The 17302-nt window shown below is 36.7% G+C and overlaps 1 protein-coding gene across 1 annotated transcript; it reads right to left on the bottom strand.

The window, feature by feature from the left end:
- Positions 1-7716: 7716 nt before the first annotated feature.
- On the bottom strand, positions 7717-17033 carry LOC128636194 (transmembrane protein 272-like). Its single transcript, XM_053689241.1, has 5 exons — positions 17000-17033; positions 15096-15155; positions 14834-15010; positions 11727-11881; positions 7717-7915 (listed from the first exon to the last, which is right to left on the bottom strand). The coding sequence occupies exons 1-5, from the start codon at positions 17031-17033 to the stop codon at positions 7886-7888; spliced, it is 456 nt and encodes a 151-aa protein (XP_053545216.1). The 3' UTR covers positions 7717-7885.
- Positions 17034-17302: the final 269 nt, after the last annotated feature.

Below are 17302 nucleotides of genomic sequence, written 5' to 3'. Positions count from 1 at the left end.
CACCAGTTTTGGAGCTGATGTCCAACATTTATGTTGTAACATTTATATAATTTTACATGTTTTGTTGTATGTGATGTTGTTGAGGAGTAAATCTTGTAATTTTGTCCCAGAATTCTGCTTTACCTAGAAACTTTAATTGTCCAAAATTCCCAAATATTGAAAATATTAACCAGAAGATGATGACTTATGCTCAGTCAATAGAACTCATGTGGTTATTCTTAGTGAGATCTCTTAAATGAACAATAAGGATCATTATAGACAATAGCATTTTATATATGGTGAGAATCTCCATTAATGTTCTAGGTCACTACATTAATCTTGTTACAAGCTTGTTGTCATCAGTTGTTCCCCACCCATTTTAAATAATAAAACTCAATCAATATTTAGCTTCTAGCTATTTGGTGTTTATCCATCCTAAGTGATCGGCTCAATAATAATTACTTATATAAACTGGGTTGTTTTTGATACGCCGAAGATATGTCATCAATATAACTTCCATAATGTCTTATAATATCAGACAAGATCCAGATATTGGGCTGTAACTGATTACTCATACAATTTGTTTTTCACTGACATCTGTAACATTTTCCAGAAGGGTGACCAATCAAATCCCTGCATTGGATACTTTAGTTTACATTTGTTAAATTGTACCGAAGAGCTCGTCTGGATTCTGGACTGATTGTGTATCACTATAGTTATATTTATGTAAGTATATTTAATAAGATCTCAGCGGTACTTTCCAAATAATATGTCAGTATATGGCAGGGTTATAACACAATATATTTAATAATTATCCTTTAAACTGAAACCCAAAAGTATGCATATACCAAAAACCATGAAATTAATATAAATTCCTGAATTCTTTATTATTAGTTAATATCTATGAACACATTGAAATATATTTGTAGGAACTAGAATATGAATCAATATTATATACGTTTACAAACTATTAAAATATGCTATGCAGAGTTCATACAAGTTTACCTTATCCACAATAGAATTTAATTCAGTTAACACAATGCGATTCCAAGATCTTTAACTGCTAACATCCAAGCAATACAATTTTAACAGTGCTTAGTTAAACAATAGGACAGTATATATACTCTAATTGAAACACCAGAAGTTATATATATTATTTGTATCAACAATCAAACTCTGAGTTATAGCTCTATATTTGCACAGATAAAACAGCTTAGCATTAAGGATATATGTTTAACAATACACAGACTATGGATATAAACTAAAATAGAAACTGCTCTTTTAAATCTCTCAACTATACTTTAAACTGCAGTGAATATGCCTATATCTTATTTTAGAATATCACATGTAATTGCAAATTTTTCTTCTTTATACTTTACCCAGATAAATAATCGATATCCAATATTTCTTAACAGGAACAATCTCACCTCAGAATACAAAAATTGGGTATTGTCGCATATGAAGAATAGAAAGTAGCTGTTTGCTTAATAATAACTGTAGCAGTTATTCCTTCAGGTTTTAGCAAAACGATTCTCCAGTCAAAGTTAGCCAGCCAGCCTCGTAAGAAAAGAGTTCACGCTGTTATGTGGCTATTAGACAAATTCCCATCTCTTATTCTCTCACTTTGCAAATATAGCAAAGGCTGGTGGGCCGTTTCTACAATGATTTTCTCGCCCTGTATATAGCTGCGGAAATTTTGTAGGGCCCATCCAGTAGATAAGAGGGCTTTTTCGCAATCGCTAAATTTTATTTCTACTGGGGATAGAGTTTTGCTCGCATAAGCAATGACTTTGTTAAGATTATCATGCTTTTGGTATAAAACAGCACTCATGCTTATATCTGTGTAACCTGTTTCTAAGAAGAAAGGTTTACCACCTTCAGGGTACGCTAAGCAAGGTGCTTGAGTGAGTTTTCTGTTCAGCTTTCCGATGGCTGTCTCTTGAGACTCACTCCAGTGCCATTTCACATCCTTCTTTAGAAGAAGTAGTAGTGGTTTAGCTAATTCTGCATAATTATCAATGAATTTGCGAGAATAATTCGTCATACCCAGGAAGGATCTCAATTCCTTTAAGTTAGTTGGGTTTTTAGAATTTACTATAGCTTCCACATTTTTCTTCTGATGATTTAGCCCTTCAAAAGTAACTTCATGTCCTAAGAAGTTCACACAAGTGCGGCACCATTGAGCTTTTTGTAGGGATAATTTGACACCTGCCCTTTTAAGTTGGCTGAGGACGTGTTTAAGCTCTGCAATGTTTTTTTCAAAGTCTGTGCTTTTGATTAAAACATCATCAACATAAGATAAGGTCCCCCTTTCCAGTGCATCAGGCATAGCCTTATGCATGAATACAGCAAATTCATGTCCAGAATTTATGTATCCAAAAGGAAGTCTCTGAAATGCATACTGGACCTTTTGGAATGAGAATGCCAGCTTATACTGGTCCTCCTCATGTACCTTTATGGTCCAATATCCCTGTGCACAATCAATGGCAGTGAATATTTTGGATCCCTGCATCTGCGCTAGGCACTGGTCAATATATGGTACAGGCCAACCGGACATGTACACTCATTTGTTTAGCTGTCTTAAGTCAGCACACAAACGCCATTGTCCATTGGGCTTAAGAACACCTAGAATAGGATTATTATAAGAGCTGTGCACCTGTTTGATAATACCTCTTTCTTCCAAGTTTCTTATGATTTCTGCGAGAGAATCATATGAGGCCAAAGGAAGTCTGTATTGTTTAACAAAGACAGGTGGCGCATTGGGATCTGTTTGTATTCTTGCAATGTGCAAGTCTGTAGTACCACAGTCATAAGAATCCCTAGCAAAAATATCCTTGTACTCCATCAGGAGTTCTCGCAGCAGTTGGCGTTCATCATCGCTGGAACAGCCATTAGCTAAGGATATTTGCTCTTCGACTATTTGCTGAAATCCTGGAAAGATTTCAGGCTGTCCTATTTCATAGGCTTCTTCCAATCTAGAAGTGAGATCCCCTTGATTATAATTTATATTGTCCCCATGACTCTGGGTATTGGGGTAATCTTGCTGTTTGATCGGCTGATCAAATACTAGAGAGGCTTCTTCAATTTTACAGATGCCTTCCTCTGAGCTGAAGGGGTAAATAGACTGAATAGTAAATATACCCTCTGGCATAGAGGCAAAGGATTGTTCTATTAATTGTTCTTCAGTTAAGTAACCTTCAGGTATTAGCCCAATTATATTATTTGGGAATCCAAAAGTATAATAACTTGATTCCAGCGCATAGCCTATGGTAGTTCCCTTGAATAAGGTTATATCCTGTGGGGTCATGTTATGTACAATAACATGTATTGGAATAGTTCCAATATTTACCATAGGAGAATAGGCCATTGTTATACCCAGATTTTGTATTCTATGGGATAGGCAAATTAGTGTTTCAGAAGTTTTTAATTTCTGACCTCTTTTTACCTGTAAGGGTAAAAGAAATTTATCAGCCCCAGGCCCCCAGCAGGAATTATAACATCGTTAGACACCTGCATATTTACAGCATATGTTAGAAAAGAGTATCTACGTAAGCGCCAACTGACACCACTACGCACGGAAGATGGTGAAACCCTAGCTGTCACCAGTGGTAAACAAATCAGAAGAAGTGGAAGAACCAGGCGCCAACTTACGGAGGCTAGGTGTGGTCAAATCAAAAAGTTGAAAATACAAGATTTATTGCTAATTAAAACAATATCAGAAATAAATACAGTAAAACTTCTAGTCTATGGATCCAAGACTGTATACAGGGTTAAAATTGTTACAATAAAATATTAATCGGTACAATGAAATAATACAATAGGTTAATGTAAGCAGAGAATGTGTTATTGGAGAAATAGGAGAATCTCCTCAAAAAATATCCTTTGAACTTTAAATGAAAACCTGCTGCGATCAGAGATTATAAAAAATGTCCATAAATTGATGTCCAGTGAAGTAGATATAGGTGTTAATTAAATTGGTGAATAAAACAACAGTCAAACTTCAAATATTCAATATAAGTCCCAAAGTAGTGTCCTTATGTTATAATCCAAAAAATAAAATCCAAAAATAATTGTGCAATAAAACTCCAAAAATTACAAAAATTACAAAGTTGTGTCCGAAAAATTCAGTCTGAAGAAAAATTCCAAAGTGATAAACGTGGGTGAAAATATATGTAGATATGAGTGTGACACAATATGCTATTTTAGCACCAAAAGCAAATAAACTTCAAGAAAATATTCCAAAAAGAATTCCAAAGTGATATATGTGGGTGAAAGTACGTTAAATATATGCAAAAGTTAGTGTAACACAGTGTGCTATTTCAGCACCAAAAACAAATAGACTCCAACTGATTAATCCTGAGGTAAAAGGTATGTTGTATTCCAAACCTTTGGACACAGGGGGTTCAACTCACACGATGGGAGAACAGGCCATAGTGAAAAATGTGAATCACAACAGAAAATAGCAAAAAATCAAAAATACAAAAATGCCGATGTGAAGTACCTTTCTTTTTTTCACAGGTACTTCACATCAGTATTTTTGTATTTTTGATTTTTGCTATTTTCTGTTGTGTTTCACATTTTTCACAATGGCCTGTTCTCCCATTGTGTAAGTAGAACCCCCTGTGTCTAAAGGTTTGGAATACAACATACCTTTTACCTCAGGATTAATCAGTTGGAGTCTATTTGTTTTTGGTGCTGAAATAGCACACTGTGTTACACTAACTTTTGCATATATTTAACGTACTTTCACCCACATATATCACTTTGGAATTCTTTTTGGAATATTTTCTTGAAGTTTATTTGCTTTTGGTGCTGAAATAGAATATTGTGTCACACTCATCTCTACATATATTTTCACCCACGTTTATCACTTTGGAATTTTTCTTCAGACATTGAATTTTTCGGACACAACTTTGTAATTTTTGTAATTTTTGGAGTTTTATTGCACAATTATTTTTGGATTTTATATTTTTTGGATTATAACATAAGGACACTACTTTGGGACTTATATTGAATATTTGAAGTTTGACTGTTGTTTTATTCACCAATTTAATTAACACCTATATCTACTTCACTGGACATCAATTTATGGACATTTTTTATAATCTCTGATCGTAGCAGGTTTTCATTTAAAGTTCAAAGGATATTTTTTGAGGAGATTCTCCTATTTCTCCAATAACACATTCTCTGCTTACATTAATCTATTGTATTATTTTATTGCACCGAATAATATTTTATTGTAACAATTTTAACCCTGTATACAGTCTTGGATCCATAGACTAGAAGTTTTACTGTATTTATTTCTGATATTGTTTTAATTAGCAATAAATCTTGTATTTTCAACTTTTTGATTTGACCACACCTAGCCTCCGTTAGTTGGCGCCTGGTTCTCCCACTTCTTCTGATTTATTTACAGCATATGGTAATTGCTGGTTTGATTTCAGGGCTGCCTTTTCATCCTGAAATACTTCAGGGCCCCCCCTTAACCTGCTCCAGAGGTAAAAGTTAATCAAATCTATTTGTATGGCATATCTATGTAAGATATCATTGCCAATGTATATTTGATTATGGGGAGTATTTAAAACTAAAAACAGGTGCTTCACTGACTTTTATAACTAGTCGTTGTGAACATTCTGTGACAACAATGAGATAATTGAGCAGAGATATTTACTTACAACTTAACCTTTATTGGTAATAATACTATAGGGTTCCATTAATCTTATATACATATTGTATTGTTGAGTAATACATTGAATTAGTCAGTTATTGCATTTTAAGACATGACAGTGGGATTAAAGTATACAAGACACTGTACACAAATACAGAATTTATGGAATCAAACCCATGAACAGATGTTACTGCATGATGTGACTGTTTTAGTACATACTAGAGCCTATACCATACAATATGAGATTGAGACCTTATGTAGGAAAAAATCAGTGAGTCCTTGCAAAATGTGTTATGAACCTCCAAAAAATATTATTATATTTGAACAATAAATACAAAAAGAACAGCACAGACACACAGAGAGAAATAAACCATAACTCCACAATTTATTGGTCAAAATATAAATCATTATAGATGCAAAATGTTGCTACATTGTATCTGTTAAAATTGATCACAAACCACAACAAATAAATACACTATTAAAAAACAATATTTAAGAACATATATAAAAACAGACTACACTGCTTGCCTGGCATGAGCTGTATCCACACAATGTGTTTTGTGGCTTCTCCCCCTTTTTCAGGTGTAACACTCAGGGGTTGTGATTTGTGATACATTTTAACAGATACAATGTACCCATATTTTGCATCTATTTTGATTTATATTTTGACCAATAAATTGTGGAGTTATTTTTACTACAATAGATTATTCCTTTGTCTCTCTATCACTGTGCTGTCCTTTAGTATTTGTTATACTTTTTTATCCTAATAGATAGCAGGAAGAGAGAGTATTTATTTTATCTATTGAAATAACTAATTTATTAGGTGCTCTCATTTTCTCTTTTGATTTATAATTGAACAATATTATTTATAAACTGCCTAAGTGTTGCTGATGAGGTGGCAAATGAGACTCATGGAGTTTGTCACGCCGCTGCACTCCTGAAGCTGCCACCGCTCTGTTGCCATGGATGCGGCGGTAGCTTCAGGCGCTGGTGAAAACGTCATCACTGCACGCCTATCTTCTGATGCCGGTCCGGATCCCTCCTGTGACACGAATCCTGCTCTATGTAAGTGCCTCAGTTGCTCTCACCTGTGCCCAAGTATAGGTGTTACTTTATGCTGGATTATTACACCGTTATTGAACTCTGCTTGCTTAACCCCTGAACTGCTGGATTGCCATACTGTTATTGAACTCTGCCTGTCTGACCACTCTGCTTGCTTAATCCCTGAACTGCTGGATTGCCATACTGTTATTGAACTCTGCCTGTCTGACCACTCTGCTTGCTTAATCCCTGAACTGCTGGATTGCCATACTGATATTGAACTCTGTTAGTCTGACCGTTTTATTGGTTTACCCCTGAACTGATTTACTGCAGGATTGCTTTCCTGTTGCCGGACTCAGCCTGTCTTGACCATTCTCTGCCTTCTTCTTATTGCCCTGAGGACTACCCTGACTACCGTGAGTACTGCTTAACTTTTTTCACTAACTTACTCTGCTCTGGGATATTTCCTATCATTCCACTTGATGCCGGGATAAGAAGACTACTGGCCAAGTTTGGTCTGCTAGAGAGATATCCCATGAGCATTGCAGATTTCTTCCATATTTTTTACCCTCTATTCTCTGTTCCTTAATTTTTCTGTCCAGATCGTACCCAATTGACACCTATACGTCCTGTGCTACCTCATTATCCCAGCCACTATCCTTAACCATACAATAATACTGGCTTATGTACCCAGAAAATGGTTTAAAACATTTTCAATCTTCAGGTGAACAGGATGAATTCCCAACATTGGTGCATTAGCATCTAAAATAGTTTGTGTCATGCTTATGTCTCTGTATATGTTGGACTGACTCTGTGGTTATATAATTAGCATGTGAAGTTTACATTAAACACACAACCATATACTATGATTCTCAATATCTTGTCATTCACTTCCCTTATACTGAACAAACTGCACTGTATAATGATAATGGGTATCTATATGTTTATATATACACTGCTCTTTATACAGTAATGGTTATATTCCATATAAAAAGACAATATGTCATAAAAATAAATAGTTGAATATATTTTAGCTTTTTGAAATAGTTTAATAATGAAATAATTACCAGAACAAATTAACATTGATTCTATTGCAATCCTTATCTTGGGTAAAATACAAAGATTGGTAGGATTATAGCAGCAACAAAAAAATAATAATAATTTAAATGTCTTGAAGAATACAAATCTTCTCCTGTTTCAATTTTGTTCAGTCTGCTTGCAACAACACTGAAAAAAATATGAAAATGTACAAATTAGCAGTTATTTGTGGCAGTAGAAGGAGTTATAGGGAGCAGTTATATGGTGCAATAGGAGGAGTTATAGGGAGCAGTTATATGGTGCAATAGGAGGAGTTATAGGGAGCAGTTATATGGCGCAATAGGAGGAGTTATAGGGAGCAGTTATAGGGAGCAGTTATATGGTGCAATAGGAAGAGTTATAGGGAGCAGCTATATGGTGCAATAGGAGGAGTTATAGGGAGGAGTTATATGGTGCAATAGGAGGAGTTATAGGGAGCGGTTATATGGCGCAATAGGAGGAGTTATAGGGAGCAGTTATATGGTGCAATAGGAAGAGTTATAGGGAGCAGTTATATGGTGCAACAGGAGGAGTTATAGGGAGCAGTTATATGGTGCAATAGGAGGAGTTATAGGGAGCAGTTATATGGTGCACTAGGAGGAGTTATAGGGAGCAGTTATATGGTGCAATAGGATGAGTTATAGGGAGCAGTTATATGGTGCAATAGGAGGAGTTATAGGGAGCAGTTATATGGTGCAATAGGAGGAGTTATAGGGAGCTGTTATATGATGCAATAGGAGGAGTTATAGGGAGCAGTTATATGGTGCAATAGGAGGAGTTATAGCGAGCAGTTATATGGTGCAATAGGAGGAGTTATAGCGAGCAGTTATATGGTGCAATAGGAGGAGTTATAGGGAGCAGTTATATGGTGCAATAGGAGGAGTTATAGGGAGCAGTTATATGGTGCAATAGGAGGAGTTATAGGGAGCAGTTATATGGTGCAATAGGAGGAGTTATAGGGAGCAGTTATGTCGTGCAATAGGAGGAGTTATAGGGAGCAGTTATATGGTGCAATAGGAGGAGTTATAGGGAGCAGTTATATGGTGCAATAGGAGAAGTTATAGGGAGCAGTTATATGGTGCAATAGGAGGAGTTATAGGAAGCAGTTATATGGTGCAATAGGAGGAGTTATAGCGAGCAGTTATATGGTGCAATATGAGGAGTTATAGAGAGCGGTTATATGGTGCAATAGGAGGAGTTATAGCGAGCAGTTATATGGTGCAATATGAGGAGTTATAGGGAGCAGTTATATGGTGCAATAGGAGGAGTTATAGGGAGCGGTTATATGGTTCAGTAGGAGGAGTTATAGGGAGCAGATATATGGTACAATAGGAGGAGTTATAGGGAGCAGTTATATGGTACAATAGGAGGAGTTATAGGGAGCAGTTATATGGTGCAATAGGAGGAGTTATAGGGAGCAGTTATATGGTGTAATAGGAGGAGTTATAGGGAGCAGTTATATGGTGTAATAGGAGGAGTTATAGGGAGCAGTTATATGGTGCAACAGGAGGAGTTATAAGGTGCAGTTATATGGTGCAATAGGAAGAGTTATAGGGAACAGTTATATGGTGCAATAGGAGGAGTTATAGGGAACAGTTATATGGTACAATAGGAGGAGTTATAGGGAGCAGTTATGTCGTGCAATAGGAGGAGTTATAGGGAGCAGTTATGTCGTGCAATAGGAGGAGTTATAGGGAGCAGTTATGTCGTGCAATAGGAGGAGTTATAGGGAGCAGTTATATGGCGCAATAGGAGGAGTTATATGGAGCAGTTATATGGTGCAATAGGAGGAGTTATAGGGAGCAGTTATATGGTGCAATAGGAAGAGTTATAGGGAGCAGTTATATGGGGAAATAGGAGGAGTTATAGCGAGCAGTTATATGGTGCAATAGGAGGAGTTATAGGGAGCAGTTATATGGTGCAATAGGAGGAGTTATAGGGAGCAGTTATATGGTGCAATAGGAGGAGTTATAGGGAGCAGTTATATGGTGCAATAGGAGGAGTTATAGCGAGCAGTTATATGGTGCAATAGGAGGAGTTATAGGGAGCAGTTATATGGTGCAACAGGAGGATTTATAGGGAGCGGTTATATGGTGCAACAGGAGGAATTATAGGGAGCAGTTATATGGTGCAATAGGAGGAGTTATAGGGAGCAGTTATATGGTGTAATAGGAGGAGTTATAGGGAGCAGTTATATGGTGCAATAGGAGGAGTTATAGGGAGCAGTTATATGGTGTAATAGGAGGAGTTATAGGGAGCAGTTATATGGTACAATAGGAGGAGTTATAGGGAGCAGTTATATGGTGCAATAGGAGGAGTTATAGGGAGCAGTTATATGGTGCAATAGGAGGAGTTATAGTGAGCAGTTATATGGTGCAATAGGAGGAGTTATAGGGAGCAGTTATATGGTGCAATAGGAGGAGTTATAGTGAGCAGTTATATGGTGCAATAGGAGGAGTTATAGCGAGCAGTTATATGGTGCAATAGGAGGAGTTATAGCGAGCAGTTATATGGTGCAATAGGAGGAGTTATAGGGAGCAGTTATATGGTGCAATAGGAGGAGTTAAAGGGAGCAATTATATGGTGCAATAGGAGGAGTTATAGGGAACAGTTATATGGTGCAATAGGAGGAGTTATAGGGAGCAGTTATATGGTGCAATAGGAGGAGTTATAGAGAGCAGTTATATGGTGCAATAGGAGGAGTTATAGAGAGCAGTTATATGGTGCAATAGGAGGAGTTATAGAGAGCAGTTATATGGTGCAATAGGAGGAGATATAGGGAGCAGTTATATGGTGCAATAGGAGGAGTTATAGCGAGCAGTTATATGGTGCAATAGGAGGAGTTATAGCGAGCAGTTATATGGTGCAATAGGAGGAGTTATAGGGAGCAGTTATATGGTGCAATAGGAGGAGTTATAGGGAGCAGTTATATGGTGCAATAGGAGGAGTTATAGGGAGCAGTTATATGGTACAGTAGGAGGAGTTATAGGGAGCAGTTATATGGTGCAATAGGAGGAGTTATAGGGAGCAGTTATATGGTGCAATAGGAGGAGTTATAGGGAGCAGTTATATGGTGCAATAGGAGGAGTTATAGCGAGCAGTTATATGGTGCAATAGGAGGAGTTATAGGGAGCAGTTATATGGGGAAATAGGAGGAGTTATAGGGAGCAGTTATATGGTGCAATAGGAGGAGTTATAGCGAGCAGTTATATGGTGCAATAGGAGGAGTTATAGGGAGCAGTTATATGGTGCAATAGGAGGAGTTATAGTGAGCAGTTATATGGTGCAATAGGAGGAGTTATAGGGAGCAGTTATATGGTGCAATAGGAGGAGTTATAGGGAACAGTTATATGGTGCAATAGGAAGAGTTATAGGGAGCAGTTATGGTGCAATAGGAGTAGTTATAGGGAACAGTTATATGGTGCAATATGAGGAGTTATAGGGAGCAGTTATATGGTGCAATAGGAGGAGTTATAGGGAGCAGTTATATGGTGCAATAGCAGGAGTTATAGGGAGCAGTTATATGGTGCAATAGGAGGAGTTATAGGGAGCAGTTATATGGTGCAATAGGAGGAGTTATAGGGAACAGTTATATGGTGCAATATGAGGAGTTATAGGGAGCAGTTATATGGTGCAATAGGAGGAGTTATAGGGAGCAGTTATATGGTGCAATAGGAGGAGTTATAGGGAGCAGTTATATGGTGCAATAGGAGGAGTTATAGGGAACAGTTATATGGTGCAATAGGAGGAGTTATAGCGAGCAGTTATATGGTGCAATAGGAGGAGTTATAGGGAGCAGTTATATGGTGCAATAGGAGGAGTTATAGGGAGCGGTTATATTGGGCATAGAGAATATTAAGGGTTTTATGGAAAGGAACCACCCAGTCAGGTATGAGATTTATCACAAGAAGATGAAAATGTTCTACAGACCTATAAGTTCAACTTAATGACAAATACTTACTAATATTTTTGAGCAGAAGCAGGAGATCAGGCAGTATATCAACATTAATCCAAGAAATATGTACTGTATGATAATGACCGCAAATGCAAAGAGGTACATATTTATTTGGCAAGCTCTAGCTGGAAATGGGTATATTCTGAAAACCCACACGCTGCCTACAAAACAAAGGAATACAACTGTTATTTTAACTCTTTAGCTAAGATCTAAAGTACAGTCTATAATGTGCACATAATACATAGATGTGAGGAACAGTAATAACTGGTACTGAAGAACTAGGGTGAGGAACAGTAATAACTGGTACTGAGGAACTAGTGTGAGTAACAGCAATAACTAGTACTGAGGAACTAGTGCGAGCAACAGCAATAACTAGTACTGAGGAGCTAGTGTGAGGAACAGCAATAACTAGTACTGAGGAACTAGTGTGAGGAACAGTAATAACTAGTACTGAGAAACTAGTGTGAGGAACAGTAATAACTAGTACTGAGGAGCTAGTGTGAGGAACAGTAATAACTAGTACTGAGGAGCTAGTGTGAGGAACAGTAATAACTAGTACTGAGGAACTAGTGTGAGGAACAACAATAACTAGTACTGAGGAGCTAGTGTGAGGAACAGTAATAACTAGTACTGAGGAACTAGTGTGAGGAACAACAATAACTAGTACTGAGGAACTAGTGTGAGGAACAACAATAAATAGTACTGAGGAACTAGTGTGAGGAACAACAATAACTAGTACTGAGGAGCTAGTGTGAGGAACAGTAATAACTAGTACTGAGGAACTAGTGTGAGGAACAACAATAACTAGTACTGAGGAACTAGTGTGAGGAACAGTAATAACTGGTACTGAGAAACTAGTGTGAGGAACAGTAATAACTAGTAGTGATAAACTAGTGTGAGGAACAATAATAACTAGTATTGTAGTACTAGTTTGAGGAACAGTAATAACTAGTACTGAGGAACTAGTGTGAGGAACAGTAATAACTAGTACTGAGGAACTAGTGTGAGGAACAGCAATAACTAGTACTGAGGAACTAGTGTGAGGAACAGTAATAACTAGTACTGAGGAACTAGTGTGAGGAACCGTAATAACTAGTACTGAGGAACTAGTGTGAGGAACAGTAATAACTAGTACTGAGGAACTAGTGTGAGGAACAGTAATAACTAGTACTGAAGAAATAGTGTGAGGAACAGTAATAACTAGTACTGAGAAACTAGTGTGAGGAACAGTAATAACTAGTAGTGATAAACTAGTGTGAGGAACAATAATAACTAGTACTGAGAAACTAGTGCGAGGAACAGTAATAGCTAGTAGTGATAAACTAGTGTGAGGAACAGTAATAACTAGTACTGAGGAACTAGTGTGAGGAACAGTAATAACTAGTACTGAGGAACTAGTGTGAGAAACAGTAATAACTAGTATTGAGGAACTAGTGTGAGGAACAGCAATAACTAGTACTGAGGAACCAGCGTGAGGAACAATAATAACTAATGCTGCTTAACTAGTGTGAGGAACAGTAATAATTAGTATTGACAAACTAGTGTGAGGAACAGTAATAACTAGTATTGTAGTACTAGTGTGAGGAACTGTAATAACTAGTAGTGATAAACTAGTGTGAGGAACAGTAATAACTAGTAGTGATAAACTAGTGTGAGGAACAATAATAACTAGTATTGTAGTACTAGTGTGAGGAACAGTAATAACTAGTAGTGATAAACTAGTGTGAGGAACAGTAATAACTAGTAGTGATAAACTAGTGTGAGGAACAATAATAACTAGTATTGTAGTACTAGTGTGAGGAACAGTAATAACTAGTACTGAGGAACTAGTGTGAGGAACAGTAATAACTAATGCTGTTTAACTAGTGTGAGGAACAGTAATAACTAGTATTGAGAAACTAGTGTGACGTACAGCAATAACTAATACTGATGAACTAGTGTGAGGAACAGTAATAACTAGCACTGATGAACTAGTGTGAGGAACAATAATAACTAGTGCTGATTAACTAGTGTGAGGAACAGTAATAACTAGTACTGATGAACTAGTGTGAGGAACAGTAATAACTAGTACTGAGGAACTAGTGTGAAGATCAGCAATAAGTAGTACTGAGGAACTAGTGTGAGGAACAGCAATAACTAGTACTAAGGAGCTAGTGTGAGGAACAGCAATAACTAGTACTGAGGAACTAGTGTGAGGAACAGCAATAACTAGTACTAAGGAGCTAGTGTGAGGAACAGCAATAACTAGTACTGAGGAACTAGTGTGAGGAACAGCAATAACTAGTACTGAGGAGCTAGTGTGAGGAACAGCAATAACTAGTACTGAGAAACTAGTGTGAGGAACAGCAATGACTAGTACTGAGGAGCTAGTGTGAGGAACAGCAATGACTAGTACTGAGGAACTAGTGTGAGGAACAGAAATAACTAGTACTGAGGAGCTAGTGTGAGGAACAGCAATAACTAGTACTGAGGAGCTAGTGTGAGGAACAGCAATACCTAGTACTGAGGAACTAGTGTGAGGAACAGCAATACCTAGTACTGATGAGCTAGTGTGAGGAACAGCAATACCTAGTACTGAGGAACTAGTGTGAGGAACAGCAATAACTAGTACTGAGGAACTAGTGTGAGGAACAGCAATATCTAGTGATAATAGTAAATAAGCTTTTAACCACTCTACTTGTTTAACAATATTTAAAAACAGGCAGACAGTTAACTTATTATTGATGGGGATTCATTTGTTTCCTGCATGCAAAATAATGTAATTAAAAATGTATCACAGGTTTTTTTTTAAATCATATTTTCATGACTTGAATAAAACTACTTTTTTATGCTTGTTCATTTTGCCAATAAACAATTTTTTTCTTGGGATGAGTTGTGTACAAACATCTACTTCCTGTTAGTTTTTATCATAGAAGAATATATATATATACCGTGTTTATATAATGATGTTTTCTCATGCATGATATTTTTGTGCAATATCCCTTTAAGGGCTACACATTCAGGATGGATGGAAGTAAACTCCTCACATGTACATCAGAAGCTAGGGATGTGCTGTACAGACTTGTACTGAGGGTTTGTCATTAGAAAGCAGCAGTACTGGTGACTTGTATTACCTGCAATAAGCCAGGCTAAAAGGAACAGGGTTACAGCAAACATGAGGATCTTTCTCAGGCAGGGGGCGAACCACTCCAGGGGCAGAAATATCCAGAAGGAGAAGCCGAATACCCCGGCCACGATCAGGTAGATTGGGATCATGGGCTGGGCTGGGCAGCCAAATAAGTTAACAGCCCCTGAGGGTGAGAGACGGAGAAGTTAGCAAAACAACCAATGAAAACTGATGCAGCGTCAGGTGAGATCCGCAGATACTTTACTTACCTACAGCAATCATGGCAATGTTCAGTGCCGTCCATATCAGGCCAAATATAATCTGCACCACTACAATATAAAGAAATCAATACTGAAAATGTATCTTATGTAAGTGATACTGTGACCCCTAAATATTCCCCCCACCACCACCTTATTGTACAGGTTTAGCAGGGTATAGACGCTAAAACATACAGTGCCAGAATGAACACAATATATTTCCCCAAAAGCATATTATTCAGTAGCATTTCACAGGGTCAGGCAGCGTGTCCCCAGCTACTTATGTGCCAGAAATCTTATGGTGAAACATCTCACCGAGGTCCTCTAACTACCCCCATGTGCAACACACCCAATTCCCAGCTGTTTAGCTGATACAGACTTCTGTGCCAGTGGTTGCATCACCTGGGAGGAATGCATCCTATATATTGTGTGCCTCTGCATATGTAGGTATCAGTCAGGTGTGTAACCATAACACATGGTAAGTGGAATTATTCTTCCCTCAACTAAAAGGGCCCCTGGTATAGTCAATAAGCTAAATACTTACCCAGACTACAGCCATAACAGCATTTATTGACTCCTGCAATGTAAAGAGAAGCCAGTGTTATATAGACAGATTACAACATATTTATATTCTCTCAGTCTACCTATATCGGTCTATCCTATCTATCTATCTATCTATCTATCTATCTATCTATCTATCTATCTATCTATCTATCTATCTATTTATCTATCTATCTAGCTATCTCTTTCTCTGTCTATATGTCTGTCTTTGTTGTCTATCTATCTATCTATTTATCTATCTGCCTGTCTGTCTTTGTTGTTATCTATCTATCTATCTATCTATCTATCTATCTATCTATCTATCAATCACGTATCTATCATCTATCTATCTATCAATCATCTATCATCTATCTATCTATCTATCTATCTATCTATCTATCTATCTATCTATCTATCTCTCTATCTATCTCTCTATTTATCTATCTCTATCTATTTGTATCTATCATTTATCTATCTCTTTCTGTATCTATCATCTATCTATCTATCTATCTATCTATCTATCTATCTATCTATCTATCTATCTATCTATCTATCTGTCTATCAATAAATTATCTATCTATATATCTATCAATTATCTATCTATATCTATTTATCTATCTATCTATTTATCTATCTCTATCTATTTGTATATATCTGTTTATTAATCAATTATCTATGTATCTATCACTCTATCATCTATCTATCTATCTATCTATCTATTTATCTCTCTATCTATCATCTATCTATCTGTCTGTCTCTTTCTGTATCTATCTATCTATCTATCTATCTATCTATCTATCTATCTATCTATCTATCTATCTATCTATGTATCTATCAATCTATCTATCAATCATCTATAATCTATCTATCTATCTCTCTATCTATCGCTCTATTTATCTATCTCTATCTATTTGTATATATCTATCATTTATCTATCTCTTTCTGTATCTATCATCTATCTATCTATCTATCTATCTATCTATCTATCTATCTGTCTATCAATAAATTATTTATCTATATATCTATCAATTATCTATCTATATCTATTTATCTATCTATCTATTTATCTATCTCTATCTATTTGTATATATCTGTTTATTAATCAATTATCTATGCATCTATCACTCTATCATCTATCTATCTATCTATCTATCTATCTATCTATCTATCTCTCTATCTATCATCTCTCTCTCTCTCTCTCTCTCTCTCTCTCTCTCTCTCTCTCTCTCTCTCTCTCTCTCTCTCTCTCTCTCTCTCTCTCTCTCTCTCTCTCTCTCTCTCTAAACAGAGCATGACCAGCTTATGAGACTCTCTACTGTATATCCCCCAGTTACACACATATATATATATGTATACACTTTTACAGTGGTACTTACCATCATCAATTCTCTGGGTCATGTCTCCTGCCATCTTGTCTGTAGGTTACGATGTTACTTGTGAGACTTAAGCTGGTTCTTATTCTCTTGTTGCCCGGTTGTGTAGCTTTTATATGACATAAAAGACAATTAGCATTTAGAATCCAAACTAAAACTTTTCTTATCTCAGGTGGTAAAGATGAGACCCACTAATTTGCTCTATTAATCTGCCAGAAGAAACACAGAGTCATTTACCCAGGTGTTTGATTCTCTTGTATCCCTCATTACCACCCCAGCCTTACAGAGCGTTATTCTAATAAATGA

This window comes from Bombina bombina, chromosome 7 (genome assembly GCF_027579735.1).
Source record: "Bombina bombina isolate aBomBom1 chromosome 7, aBomBom1.pri, whole genome shotgun sequence".
NCBI classification, from domain to species: Eukaryota; Metazoa; Chordata; class Amphibia; order Anura; family Bombinatoridae; genus Bombina; species Bombina bombina.
Note: the sequence above shows the minus strand (reverse complement) of the source record. Positions and strands in the feature narration are given on the sequence as shown.

What these genes read in the sequence shown, in the direction of transcription:
- LOC128636194 (XM_053689241.1), bottom strand. Translation starts at nt 17,033, where the DNA reads ATGGCAGGAGACATGACCCAGAGAATTGATGATG. An exon ending in CATTGCCATGATTGCTGTAG is followed by an intron (nt 15,011 to 15,095) that starts GTAAGTAAAGTA and finishes TCTCACCCTCAG; the next exon opens with GGGCTGTTAACTTATTTGGC. An exon ending in TTTAGCCTGGCTTATTGCAG is followed by an intron (nt 11,882 to 14,833) that starts GTAATACAAGTC and finishes TTTGTTTTGTAG; the next exon opens with GCAGCGTGTGGGTTTTCAGA.